The sequence below is a fragment of the Phascolarctos cinereus genome, unplaced genomic scaffold (assembly GCF_003287225.1).
Source record: "Phascolarctos cinereus isolate Bilbo 61053 unplaced genomic scaffold, phaCin_HiC Scaffold_3;HRSCAF=262, whole genome shotgun sequence".
Lineage (NCBI taxonomy): Eukaryota > Metazoa > Chordata > Mammalia > Diprotodontia > Phascolarctidae > Phascolarctos > Phascolarctos cinereus.
The window spans coordinates 52854361-52868077 of NW_027555736.1; the positions used below are offsets into that span (position 1 = coordinate 52854361).

The 13717-nt window shown below is 39.3% G+C and overlaps 1 protein-coding gene across 2 annotated transcripts in view; it reads left to right on the top strand.

Annotated features, from left to right (window-relative positions):
• The window catches only part of VCL (vinculin), a 116599-nt gene that overhangs the window by 48960 nt on the left and 53922 nt on the right, over positions 1-13717 (top strand). For both annotated transcript variants that reach the window (XM_021005982.2, XM_021005983.2), the window contains exon 3: positions 13553-13703. In XM_021005982.2, the coding sequence (XP_020861641.1) occupies positions 13553-13703 (151 nt within the window). The remainder of the gene's footprint in view (positions 1-13552; positions 13704-13717) is intronic.

A 13717-nucleotide genomic window follows, 5' to 3' on the forward strand; every position in this document is an offset into this window, starting at 1 on the left:
CTTAGGAGGGCACCAACAAGGTTGCCAACTGTTGTATTTATTAGGTAATTGTATTTTACTGATTATTATCATTCAGTATTTAATGAAATGCTGTTAAGCAAGTGTTAATCTACCACTTCCTGTTGCAAACTATGAAACCTTAAGTTATATTTGTTCCCATTTCTTTACATTAAATAGAGTCTGAAGGGACCTCAGAAGTCACCCAGTCTAACCTGTATATAAACAAGAATCCCTTTTATAATATTCCTAAAAATGATTATCTTGTCTCAGTCAATTAAGCATTTATTAAATGCTGTGTGCCAGGCACTGTGCTGGGCATTGGGGTTACAGAGACCAAAAAAAAAAATGAAACAGTCACTCAGCTAGCTTTCTGTTGGGGAGACAACATGTACATATGTACATAAGCATATACTGAATAACTATATGCAAAATAAATATGGGCACAGGGATTAGGCTTGTGATTTCTTGGTATAGAGGGAATTCCTGGATGAGGAGACTCCCACTACCAATGATACCTTCTCCACAACTTAAGAGTCTAGAAAGTTGCTTAGAACCCTGAGACATTTAATGACTTGCCTGGGATGATTCAACCCAAAGGAGATGATGAGGTCGCTGAGAGAGTGTAGAGAGAAACGAAGACGGCCCAGGACAGAGACCTTAAGTACATCCATGATGAGGGGGCATGATATGGATTGTGATTAAGCAAAGACTGTGGAATGGTTAGACAGGAGGAGAACCAAGAAAGAGGAAGAGTGCATGATCAGCTGTCTACTGCAGCAGAGAGGTCAGGAAAGATGAGGATGGATAAAAGACTGTTGGATTTGGAAATTAGGAGATTATTGGTGACTTGTAATAAGTTCAGAAACCAGACTGCAAAGGGTTTTTAGGAGAGGTAAGCAAATAGAGACAATAAAGGATTGCTACCTCAGCTTCCTCCCAAGTCACTTGTCAGCCCTTAATGGAAACAACTCTCTTCAAAGTTAGAAATGATCTCTTAACTGCTAAATCCAAGGCTTTGTCTTCCTTGACTTCTCTTCCCGTTAGAATGTAAGTTCCTTGAGGGCAGGGAGTGTTTGTCTTTCTTTGTATCCCCAGTCCTAACACTGTGCCTGGCACTTAGTAAACGCTTCATAAATACTTGTTAACTTGTTGATTGGCCAATTCCTCTTTCTGTGCTCTTTCTCCTCTCTGGACAACTCTTTCCTGGTCCTCTTTTCTGACCATTCTGCTTCTTTTCAGTCTCCTTTGCTGGATCGTCGTTATCTTTCTCAGTGCTGCTCTGTCTTAGCCGCTCTCTCCCTTGATGATCCCATCGGCTCCCATTGGATCAGTCGCCATCTTTCTGGAGATGACTTCCAGATCTTCACATCTGATCCTGATCTCTCTCCTAACCTCTAGGTTTGCATTGCCAGCTGCTTGTTGGGCGTGTTTTGCTTGTCCCATAGGCATCTCAAACCTAACACATCCAAAACAGAACACATTCTATTTTGCCTTAACCCTGTCCTTCCTCTAGATTTCTCTCCTCCTTTTAGGAGCACTCCCGTTTTCCCAGTCATTTCTGGTGGGCGATCTGCTTAACTCCTTCCTGGCCTTTGGCACCCCTCCCCCAACATCCAAATAATTGCAGGTCTTTTCAGTTCTACCTCCGTAATATCTCTCATCACTTCCTTTGTCTCTGCCACTGTTAGTCAGATTCTTATGAGCTCCCTCTGGTCTGCCATGAGAGGCTATTGATTGGTCCCTTTCTTCTCCATTCCATCTTCCACATAATTGCTAATAAATAATCATCCTAGGTCTGTAGGTCTGACCTGTGTAAACTGCGACCTTTATTTAGGCTGCCTTAGTAAAACTCTTTACATTGCAACTCACTAGCAAAGTTTTATTGTTCTATAGTCCTCTTTGTTTCAGAGTGTGGCTCTAGTTTGTTCATCTGAATTTGATCAATAATTAATAGGTTTCTACCAAAGCCCTTATTCAGACAAAAGCTGTCATCAGCTCTTTCTTATAATTTTTATAAGAATTTATTATCTCTTCTATCAACTACCTGTCAACAGCAAAAAAAAAAAAGGAAAGAAAAAAAGAAAATCCTCGTAATAAATATAGTCCAGCAAAACAAAGTCCCACATTGGCAATGTCCAAAAAATGTATGCCTTATTTTAAAGTCAGAATTTTGGTTGGAATTTTAGTTTTTTTAAAGTTTTTTTTTCTAGTTATATTCACTCCACTCTATATCAATTTATAGAGGCTTTTCCCAGTTTCCTCTGATACTGACCACTTCATAATTTCTTATAATTCAATAATATCTGCTTACATTCACATATCATTATTTATCCATTCCCCAACAGGAGAGCAACCCCTTAGTTTCCATTTTTTGCTGCCATGAAAAGAGCTGGTATGTAATTATTGTTGTACAAATGGGACTTTTCCTCTTTCTTTAATCTCTTTCTGGTGTGGACTTAGTGGAATTGCTAGGTCAAAGGGTATTGGGCAGTTTACTGACTTTTGGGGCATGGTTTCTAGTTGCTTTTCGGAATGGCTGAATCAACTTAGAGCTCTTACAGCGGTGTGTTAATTTTCTTGTTTTCTAACAACCCCTGAAATATTTGTCATTTTTCTTTTTTGTCTGTCCTCTTTGCCAATTACCGTTAACAATCTGGAGGGTATCAAGCAGAAATCTGTCTATCGGTGGTATCACATCTCTTTCACCTCTTTATCTTTTTTCCCTCTGATTCTGACTTCATAGATCTCTTGCTTTGTATTACCTTGAGATAATCAGGAATCAAGTCTTATTAATTCTACCTCTAATTTCTTTCACATCCTTTTCACCTTTTCTCCTTTCCCTTCTAATTATTATGATTTGTTCAGTGCTCTCTCTTCCTCTTTCTCCCTCCCCTACTTTTCTCCCTCCCTTCTTCTTCTTCTATCCATTCATCCTGCACATCTTTGCCAGAGTAATGAAGAGTTATGATCACATTACCCCATATTCAGAGCTGTTCAGTGGCTCCCATTAACTGTAAAATAAAGTACAAATACTTCAGCTTTAAGATTTTCCCACTTTGGCTTCTACCAGATTCATCGTTTATGTATCTCAGACAAGGCTTTACTGTTGTGCTGCCTCTGTGTGATTTGAGGTTTCGCTTTATTCTGTGCAGCTTGACTTACCATAAAATAAATACTTTGAATGTTATAAAACAAATGCTATGAAGAAAAAGGTTTTGTGGCATTAAAAGTAAAAAGAATCCGAGGAAGGATCACACGTCCCCTTGTGTGTTGGGCCCAACCAGCGTCCTGCCTTTAGCCCGGGCTCTAGTTAGAACCTGTAATTCCAGTTTATTTCCGACTACTTTTTTTCACATCAAACTTGTTCTTCTCCAAGCATGCCCTTTACTTCTCCACCTTCTTACTTGTTTTTGCTCATGTTCTCTGGGCCTAAAATTCCACTGCTATTAAAACTCTTTAAGACCCAGCTCAAAGTACCATTTAGCTAGCAAATTTTATTACTATTTTATGTTGTAAAATGCTTTCGTTTTTAGCCACTGTATTTCTCTAAACAGTTTGAGTTGATTCTGTCTTGGATTGTTCTGCCTGTTTGATAACAAATATTGCTGAATGTTTACATTTATCGAATATGTTATCATTGAATGATGCCATACAGTAACCACATTTCCTGGTGACTGGCCTATTTCAGACTCCTAATTTTTGTTTTTCTCTTAACACAATTACAGTATAATATTGAACTATAGTACTTCCATTCTTCAGTTGTTAAGAGAACCTTGTAACAGGATTAAAGCGTGCTTGTTGTGGCTTTCTTTTGACTTGAAATAATAGCCAGTTTTCACATTTCTTAGATCTATAGTGCCTGTAATTGTCTTTTTCTTCTTTCAGTGAAATTATAGGTCCAAACTAAATAAACAGATCCTCTAAATACTTGAAATTGTTTGTGGTGAAATTCACATTTTAAAAATTCTCTTGTAGGTTCTTTTGTAAAAGACAAAGGAGTGTCTTTATTTAGAATTCATTATCATGGCTCCCATAGGCACTTAACTGTGTACAGAAAGAAATGTGCTATATGTGTGTGTGTTTTATGTGAATCGGTGACCTTTTCTGTTACTGATAGAATAAAAGATACTGTCCCCAAATTCCTGTGGCCAAGTTTTCCTTAACTATTCCTTCATGTTTGACAGCTGCTTCTCTGCATTTTTTGACCTGGAGCAAGCTTGAGGGCTTTAAATAGTTCCCCTTTGAGCTTTCTTTCCACATTGAGCCCAGTTGGACGCCATTGCTTCTCACAAACTTCCCCAAATAAAACAATTTGTGAAATCTTAAACATGATCTTCCCTCTGGTGAACTCTGAGTGATCTTAGCAATGTGGAGAACATTTCCAAGCAGCTTGTGGATGAAGAAATAATTCCTGGCTCATGTCTTTTACCCTTCACAAAGAAACTTTGGTGGTGATTTTTAAATTTAATAATTAGGTTTCCAGAGCAAAAAGACCCAGAGACGTTTGATTCCTACAAAATGTAAAAGGACTTGAAGGAAGCCTTCTAAGTTTATTGATTGATAGTGTGAGAAAAGAAAAACAGGAGAAAACTGGTTCTTATGAATTGAAAAGGAAATTGAAGAAAGCCTCCAGAACATTGGGTAGATTTTCAGTGGAGGCTCTGTGGGAAAACATAGACAAGAATCCACGCGCAGTGATGTGTTGTAGGAAGAAATGTCCATGTCCACGAGAGCACAGATCTGTTGAAATGTATTAATGGATTTAAAATGTCTGTAGACTACAGTGGTTAAAAATCTTTTCGCTTGAATTGTGTAGAACAGTGGTGTCAAACTCAAATAGAAACAGAACCATTAAACTGTATGTTAGAGTCCCTGCTGGCAGCATATTGACTTAGAATACTGCATGTTAATGTTAATCCACATTCTAGTGCATTTTTATGTTATTCACTATTTCCAAGTTGCATTTTAATCCAGCCCCACATCGCACTGTGTTTGACACCTCTGGCGTACATGATTTGAGGTCATCTAAATCCATCCCTCTGCTTTCAGCAGTACTGACCTTTGAAGATCATTGTTTACTTTGTCCTTAAATATTTTCAAAGATTGATGTTAGTATTTAGAGCTGGAAGGGGCCATTAGAAATATGATCCATCCCCTTTGTTCTATAAATGAAGAAAATAAAACCCAGAGAGATGATGGGACTTGCGCAAGGTCACCCAGTTTGGTAAGAACCAGAGCCAGATGCAGTCCTTGCCCCTCTCTTCTCAATTGAGGGCTTTTCCCAGGATGCTCTGCTGCCTCACCTAGCTGACTCATTTGGCATTATATTCGGGAGTCTTGAAGTTCTTAGGTTGTTTCTACACATGCAAAGTTAAGTGAAAAATAGCGAACCCACTATCCAAATCCCAGCATGTTTGCAAAAAGTAACTCTCCAAATATAAAAAGTACAAAGAGCCATATACTCAAGGCAAAAATATTACTTACATTATCTTCTTCCTTTTTTGGGTGTGAAACTTCCTAATAATGGCTTATGTTTGATAGAACTTGAAAAAGCACTCTGTGTGTGTATACACATATGTGTGTGTGTAATATACGTGTGTGTGTGTGTATATAATATATACCTGTGTATATGCATGTACACATACATGTACAAATAAATATGCATATGTATAAAGGTATGTATGCACTGTGTGAATGAATATATATATGTATGTGCACATATAATATTTATGTGTACGTGCATTATATGTGTGTGAATAAATATACATGTGTGTGTATGTATATATGTATGTGTATGTTCCATTTTCATCTTCATAACTCTTTGAGGTAGATAGTGTGGTTGGCCAGTGTTTCCATTTTGTAGATGAGCAAACTGAGACAGCGAGAAGCTCAATGACTGGCTTATGGTCATTCAGTTTTTAAATGGCAGAGCTAGAGTTTGAATATAGGTTTTCTAATTAAATCCAATGCATTATCTACTGATTTCATAGATGAGTTTAAGTTATAGACTGGTGTTTCTTTTTGTTCCCATCTCTTTTATTTTGTCAAGATCAAATATCTCCCTGGTTGAAGCAGTTTCAAGGTTTTTTGTCTTTTCATTGTGGCTATTGAATTTTATTGGTTAGACTTAGGAAATGATGAGTTTACATGTTAATACTCATTCTTTAGTCATTTTCTATTGTCAGCACCAACAACTTGTTTATATCTTGTTAGAGTTGTCTCACTTACTTGCCATATATTCTGATTTTTTTTTCCTTATGGTTGGTTTTGATTTCGGTCATTTCTTTAATAAATGAGTGGTTTATTTGTACGTAGACAATTGTTTGTTAATCTCAGCTGGACAACCAGTCATTTCCTTTATGTTAGAATAAGATTAACTTGACTTTTTTGTGATATTATTCCTTATTTACCCTGTCCAGTGTGTTCCAGCTCTCCCCTTTCTACCTTCCCCGTCTTTTTTAAGTGAGTATTTAAAATATATGGGAAGGAGGTTTCTGTATAAATTACAGGCCTTTTGCCACTCTTCTTTCTTACTCCTGAACCATACTTTCACCAAATGTATTTTTCAACATTTTCTCTTTGCATTGAAGTAATTGAGTATTCAAAAACATATTGTTTTAATTATGAAGGGTATGATCAAGTTCTTTCTAGAATTCCTCTACTTCTATACCTTGGCAACAGATGTTTGTGCAGAAGCTACAATTATTTCCATGCTGGCCTTTTTGCAAATACTTATTCTGAGCCCCTGTACTATGTGATGTGTCTCATGTTTCCTATTGTCATTGGAAGCCTTATAAAACCATCTCTGCCAGCTCCTTTGTTTGGCCCTCCTTCTGCTTAACTGCAGCTTCCTTTTATGTTCTGTTTTCATTAATAGTGAGAATGTCAAAATTGGTAGAATTCATTTCTTTCAGTGGTATGTACTCTGGTTAATTACTAGACCAGGATTTCGCATTGAGAGTTCCCGCGTCAAAGCAAGCAAATGTTCTTTCCTAGTCTAAAAATGGTGTGATTCTTAGCACCTTCTGCCTCTTCTTTTCCACCACAGAAGACTGAGAATCATTTTGTATTTTGTTTGTTTGTTTGTTTCATAGCTTGACATGGCCAAATAATTTACCACTGAGTGGTCAGTTTACTAAGGAATGCCTCCCTCCTTAGCTACACTGTCCCCTGCCTTTCTTATGCTTTACTTGACTTAAATAGGCTCCTATACCAGATCTGTCCGAAGAGCTGACTGTCTGTTCCTTCTTGTCCCAATTTAAAATAAAAACTGACTGCACATTCCCCTTTGTCCCAATTTAAAATAATTTAGAAAGCATTTGTGGGTTTGTTTCTTTTTTTGTGTGGGTTTTGATTTTTTGTTTGTTTTTTATTAGGTCTCTGTCACCATGTATATGTCTTTGGCAGGGAGGGATGAATTGTGTCCTTATGTGGGTTAGGATGCTTTCAGTATGACTCACTGGCTTTTAATTCTGTTTCTAAGACATACAGGTCTTTACACTATCACTGTTTGACGTTAGTAGAATGAGAAGCCCTCTTTGCAGTGTACTGTACAGTTTGAAAAGATCAAGAAGATATCTGCTGCTGAAGCAAATGGTATCTTTTAAGTTTGAGAGCAAGCAAGCTGGAACATTTTGTTTCTTTTTACATAGTACCTCCTAGCCTGTTGAATCTTGTGTTGTACACTTGCTACGTGGTGAACTCGCTCAAAGCCTATCAAGTGTACACACCCCATGTTCCCAGTTACATGTGGGCCTCATTTCTATAAATTATAACTGTGTTAATGACTCTAATTCTCCAGCCACCATTTCTGGAAATCATAACCGTGGGGGTGGCTCTGTCTCAGATTTCCAGATGACTAATAGGCAAGGATCTTTGACCTTTCTCAGAATGGCATCTTCTGGAGTCAGGTATCTTGGCTGGTGCTATGATAACAACAGAACAATTTATTTCTGTTAAAATGAGAAGATAAATACTAAATGGGAAGGATACAGTGTCCTAGGACAAGAGGTACTTTTTATATATTGTTTCATTCACAGCAGTCCTATGAGCTAGATCAGTGGTCTCAAACTCAAAGAGGGGGCCACAAGACTGTTCGTAAGGATCTCTGTCAACAGTGTATTGACTTAGAAAACCACAAATTAACATTCTGTTGTATGTTTATTTTCATCTTGACTTTTGTCCTGCCATTGGACTTTGATGACTGGGGAAGAGAGAGTGAGGCTAACAACTTTTCCCAGCTCTGCCTGACTTAAATCCCATTCATGCCCAAGTCAAGACATTATCTATGATGTCATTGGTCCCCTTTGAAAACAAAGGAGGAACAACAACAACAATTTTGTTAAATGTTTTCCAATTACAGTTTAGCCTGGTTGGGCCACACTTAAGCTTTTCCGAGCTGCTTTGCCCCTGGGCCTTGACTTTGACTCCTGAGCTAGATAATAGAAGTAGTATTATCCCGGTTTTACAGCTGAAGAAAACAAGCTTCTGTGAGGTTAAGAGTCACATCCAGGGTCCTACATTTAGTATCAGACTTAAAATTTAGGTTAACCGCAGCACCAATACTTTTTCTTATTTTATGCTGCTTCTCAATGAGAGAATATAATTTTATATTCAGACTCCAACTTTTAGACTTTTAAGATATTTATGTGTATTATTTATTTTCTTTAAATTTAAGATAGACATAATTGGTCTCCCTGCCTTATCTTTCCCCTTTGTAAGACATTCTCCATTCATCTGCTAAAGTGATTCTCCTAAAGCACAGATCTAACCACTGGATCCCACTTGTCTCTAGTATCAGATGTAAACTTTGTCACTTTGAACCCTTTACAAACCTAGCTCCAACATGCATTTCTGGCCTCATTATCGATGGTTCCCATTCTTGTACTTTACATTCCAGCCAAACTGGCCTTCTTGCTATTCCCTATGCTGGACATGCTCTCTTCTGGCTATGTGACTTGCACTGGTCATCTGCCATGCTGGTAAAGTTCTGTCTCCATCTCAGCCTCTTCAAATCCCTTGGTGTTTTTTTAATTTATTTTTTACCTTCACCAAAACTCAGCTTCGGTGCCACCATTTCTATGAAAGCTTTCTTGTTCTCCCATGCTGCTGGTGGATTTTACATTGTATTTTTGTACTTTTTTTTTTTGTAACTTAAATACGTACGTGTCTTCCTTGAAAGACTAAAGGTTATGGATGGCAGAGACAATTTCGTTTTGTCTGTGTAAGCCCAGTACATGGTACATAATAAATGCTCCTTGATTGATTGAAGATTACACATGAAATAGGGATTGAGAGGCAATTTGATACAGTGTAAAGCATGCTGGATTTGAAGTTGCAGGACCTGGGTTCAAATCTTAGCTCTTTTGTTTACTGAGCCGCACTTTGCTTATTTGTAAAATGAATATATTGAATTAGATGATCTCTAAGATCTCTTCCAACTCAACTCCATGATCCTAGGAGCATTCTGAGTGTGAGTAGGGTAATGTATAGGTAGCCACTCATGATTTGTAAGGTTCATGGAAAGACTCCTTACCAGTTGTGGGGGTCTGAAAATCCATCAGAACTCTGTTCCCAATACTTCATGCCCTCTGTAAGGGGCAACACATTAAGTCTCAACAGTCATATGTACTTCAGTATGAATTAATTCATCAGATCCTTTCCAAAACTTGGGTCCACGTTTTGATAGAAAAGAAAATGGAAAGGGCAGCCAGGTGGCGCAGTGGGTAGAGCACCGGTCCTCAAGTCAGGAGGACCTCAGTTCAAATTCAGCCTCAGACACTTGACACATACTATCTATGTGACCCTGGGCAAGTCACTTAACCCTGATTGCCTTGCGAAGAAGAAGAAGAAGGAGCAGGAGGAGGAGGAGGAGGAAGAGGAAGAGGAAGAAGAAGAAGAAGAAGAAGAAGAAGAAAAAGAAAGAAAAAAAAGAAAAGAGAATGGACACATTTGTTTCCAGATCAGGGAGGAGAAGGCTACAGCAGGGGTAAAGAGGGCTACTGAAAGAACAGGTAGTAGGGCCCTGAAGACTGATTTCATCCACTTCACAGTTTTGCCAGGAATACGCCTGCTAGTGTTGGTAACTAGGGCTACTCGTGGTACTGCGTAAGTAATCCGAGGTGTTGCAGCAAGGAGCATCATTTCTTGCTCACACTAACCTGGTCCCTTCTTTTCCTCTTCCCTCCCTTCCCCCCAACAAAGCCTTGCCTTTCATTAAAGATACTATCTAAATTAGTAGTTATTATTGTTATGATGATATAAAGGGATAAGTATGCACTCTTAAAAGAATCTATGTATAAAAACAAAATATGAATACCTTTTGTGCCTGGGAGTATTTGACTTCTATGGAATTAGGGTTTTTTTTGTGTTCTTCTCAGTAGCACTTTTGTCTCTTATAGATATTTTTATGACATCTGTATTCTAATTGGATAGAAAATAGACTGTCCCTTACAAGCTTCTTTTCCCTTATTCTTTACCTCAGATCCCTCCAACGTTATCCCGTGTTCTGTCCTCTTTTGTTCCAGTCTTGAAGGAAGAGGTTGTCTTTCTTGCCAAGACCCTCCCCCACTTTGTGCTTTTGATTGGTGCTGGAACTCCCCCAGGGTCACAGAGTTCCCGCTCAGCCTGGCAGCCAGGCCGACTCTTTCCTCACTTGGCTCCTTCCTCTGCTCTCCAGCTCCAGCAGCACGTTTTCTGCTCCGTGCTCTGTCCCTCTTTGGTCTCTCAGGTTTTTTTCCTCTAGCCTCCTCAGCTCCCATGAGCCTCTGTCTCCAGGTTATGTTGGCCATGGGCAGGTGGTCATACGTTATATTCCCTTTTGTTCCTAGGTGACTGCCCTAGAGACACACTGAATTTGTGCTGGATGTCAGAATTCCCAGTTACACTGTTGCTCTTGATCTCGTGCCCTTCCATTTTGGGGAACTTACTCCTTTCATCACTCTTCTTGTGTTTTCAAACTCTCTTTATCCATTGGCTCCTTCGCTGCAGCCTACAAACATGTGCACGCGTCTTCTGTTCCTTAAAAAACATCTTCCCTTGACTCTTTGACCCTTACAAACTGTTGCCATTTCTCCTTGGTAGCCAAATTCGTTAAAAACAAAACAAAACAAAAATCCCCACTGAAAGTGTTCTCTCCTGGGGATGGAAAGGCAAGAACAGTCCCGGAGCTCAGGAACCATCGTCAAAGCTTCCAGTGTGGTTCATGAGCCTGGACAAAAAGTCAACAGGGACTTAGCATGATTCAGAATGCTAGAATGGAGACTCATAGAAAGGCACCAGTTTCTGTCCATGCGTGAATAAGAATCCTCTCTATGTAGTAACATATGATGGTTTATCAATATTTCAGTGGCCAAATACAGTGACCTTTTCTTAGTCATCCTCCTTTTTGATCTCTGGCTTTTCACACTGTTGACCTCTCTTCCCTGCTCCCCTTCCAGTTACCCCTTCCTCTTTTTGTGACCAAGCCTTCTTTTGGTTCTCCTATCTGTCTGACTGCCCCTTCCTCCTTTCTTTTGTGTCACCATCCATGTCCCGCCCCTAACTTTGGCTGCCCCCCCACCGCCGCCCCTGCAAGGCTTTGCTCTCTTCTCTTTCTCTCGATGTTTTCGCCAGCTCCCTTGGACTCAATTATCTTTGTGCAGATGACTTTCAAATCTGTAAATTCACCCCAGTCTCTTTCCTGAGCTCTAGTTCCGCATGAACTGCCTGCTTGACCTCATCATGGATGTCTCCTAGGCCTCTCAAACTCCATGTGTCCAAACAGAATTCATTATCTTTCCCTAGTCTGCTAGGTTAGTTTCTTGACAGAATTAGTCACTAGTTGTGTTGGGGTGCCCACCATCCTTCCAGTTTCCGAGGTTCACAGCCTCAATCATCCTCCATCTCCACACGTCTTCCATCTTTCTCTTTTCCTTCCCCTAGCCCACACCATCCATCAGGCCTTTATCGTCTTTCCAGTGGACTGCTGAAGTAGCCTCCTGATGGGTGCCTGCCGTGCCAGCATCTCCCTTCTCTAGGCTCCCTCTTCCACACAGCATCCATGCTGATATTCCTAAAACATGGGTCTGACTATGTCATTCCCCTGCTCAGACATCTTGTGTGTCTCCCTGTGTAGAAAAGCTCTTCTCTTAGGTTAGAACCACATTGTTAAAGACTTTGCTGCTTGTTTTCACAGTTCACCCATTTTCTCAGTTCCCACGGTGTTCTATCTTCCAGCCCAGCTAGTCTACTTGTTCTAGCCTCTGCGTGTTGTCTGTGTTGTCTTTTGTCCTCTGTGCAGGCCAAGAATCATCTCCTTTATCACCTCCATGAGACCTCTTCTAATTGGCCCGGCTCTTGACACTTTCCCCACCCCCTGAAATTACTTGCAATTATTTTGTTTCTTTGAAATACATTTTTATTGGTGTCTTTTTTTTTAAAACATTTAATGTGTTTCCCAGTGTGTGCCTTCATCTCATCTTTATCAGATGGCACAGTGGATAGAGTGCTGGACCTGAAGTCAGGAAGACCTGAGTTCAAATCCAGCTGCAGATATTTATTAGATGTGTGGCCCTGAACAAGTCACCTAACCTCTGCTTGCCTCAGTTTCCTCAGATAAAGATAATAGTAATAGCACCTACCTCCCAGGGTTGTGAGCATCAAATGAAATAATATTTGTGTTATTACATAAATTCAACTCTGCTCAAGGGGTAGTCCTGGTAAGTGAAAAATAAGTCTCTTTACAAAAGGGTATTTCAGTGAGTTCCTTCCTAAATACAATTCGAAGAATATCAGTTTCAGATTCTTTTAAAAAATAGTTCTATTTTCTCTGATATTATTTGCTATTCATAGTTCAGCCCCTTGAGTCCTTTGATTTGCCCTTAGGAGGCATTCAGGAAATGTTTGTAGAATTAATAACATGTTAAGTCAAAGAATATTGAAAAATTGATTTTCAGTTAATATGCTTTGAATTCCTTGGTAGAATTAACTTGGTATTGATCCGCTGCCATTTGTGGATTTTGCCTAACTTGTCTAGCTACCCATGATAATAGTCATTGCATTAATAAAACAGACATAGAGGGCTTTTCTGAAATATCCATTTAGCCAGACTAGTAGAAAATGTATGATTCTAACCCTCTTACTTCCCCCTTAATAGCCACACTTAATTTGTTCTTTTTTTCCTCCTACATATAAGTATTAAATGTCACCATGTTTTGGTCACCTCCTTCAAATTTCCTTATTTAAAAAATTTTGATCATATCCAGGACATGACCGATGTGTGCTATATCTTTACCAGGTTGTATGTGTGTGTGTATGGGGGGTGGTATAAAAACAATATTAAAAATTCAGTCTATTATCTTCATTTTTTGTAGCTGAGTAATGGTCATTGAACCAGGGCTTAGCATACCAATGTGCCATAATAGATGGCACATGAGTAAATATTTGTTGAATGAATAAATGAGCAAAGGCTTGACTGTTGGACTTTTTTTTTAAGTGTACAGTAAAATAATGGATGATCTTCCTTTTGGCATCAGTCAGAGAGCATTATGAAGTGCCATTCTATTCTCCACAGGGTTGAAAATGCTTGTACCAAGCTTGTCCAGGCAGCCCAGATGCTTCAGGCAGATCCTTACTCTGTGCCAGCTCGCGATTATCTGATTGACGGGTCAAGGGGTATACTTTCTGGGACATCTGACTTGCTCCTCACCTTTGATGAGGCCGAGGTAGGTATCTTAAT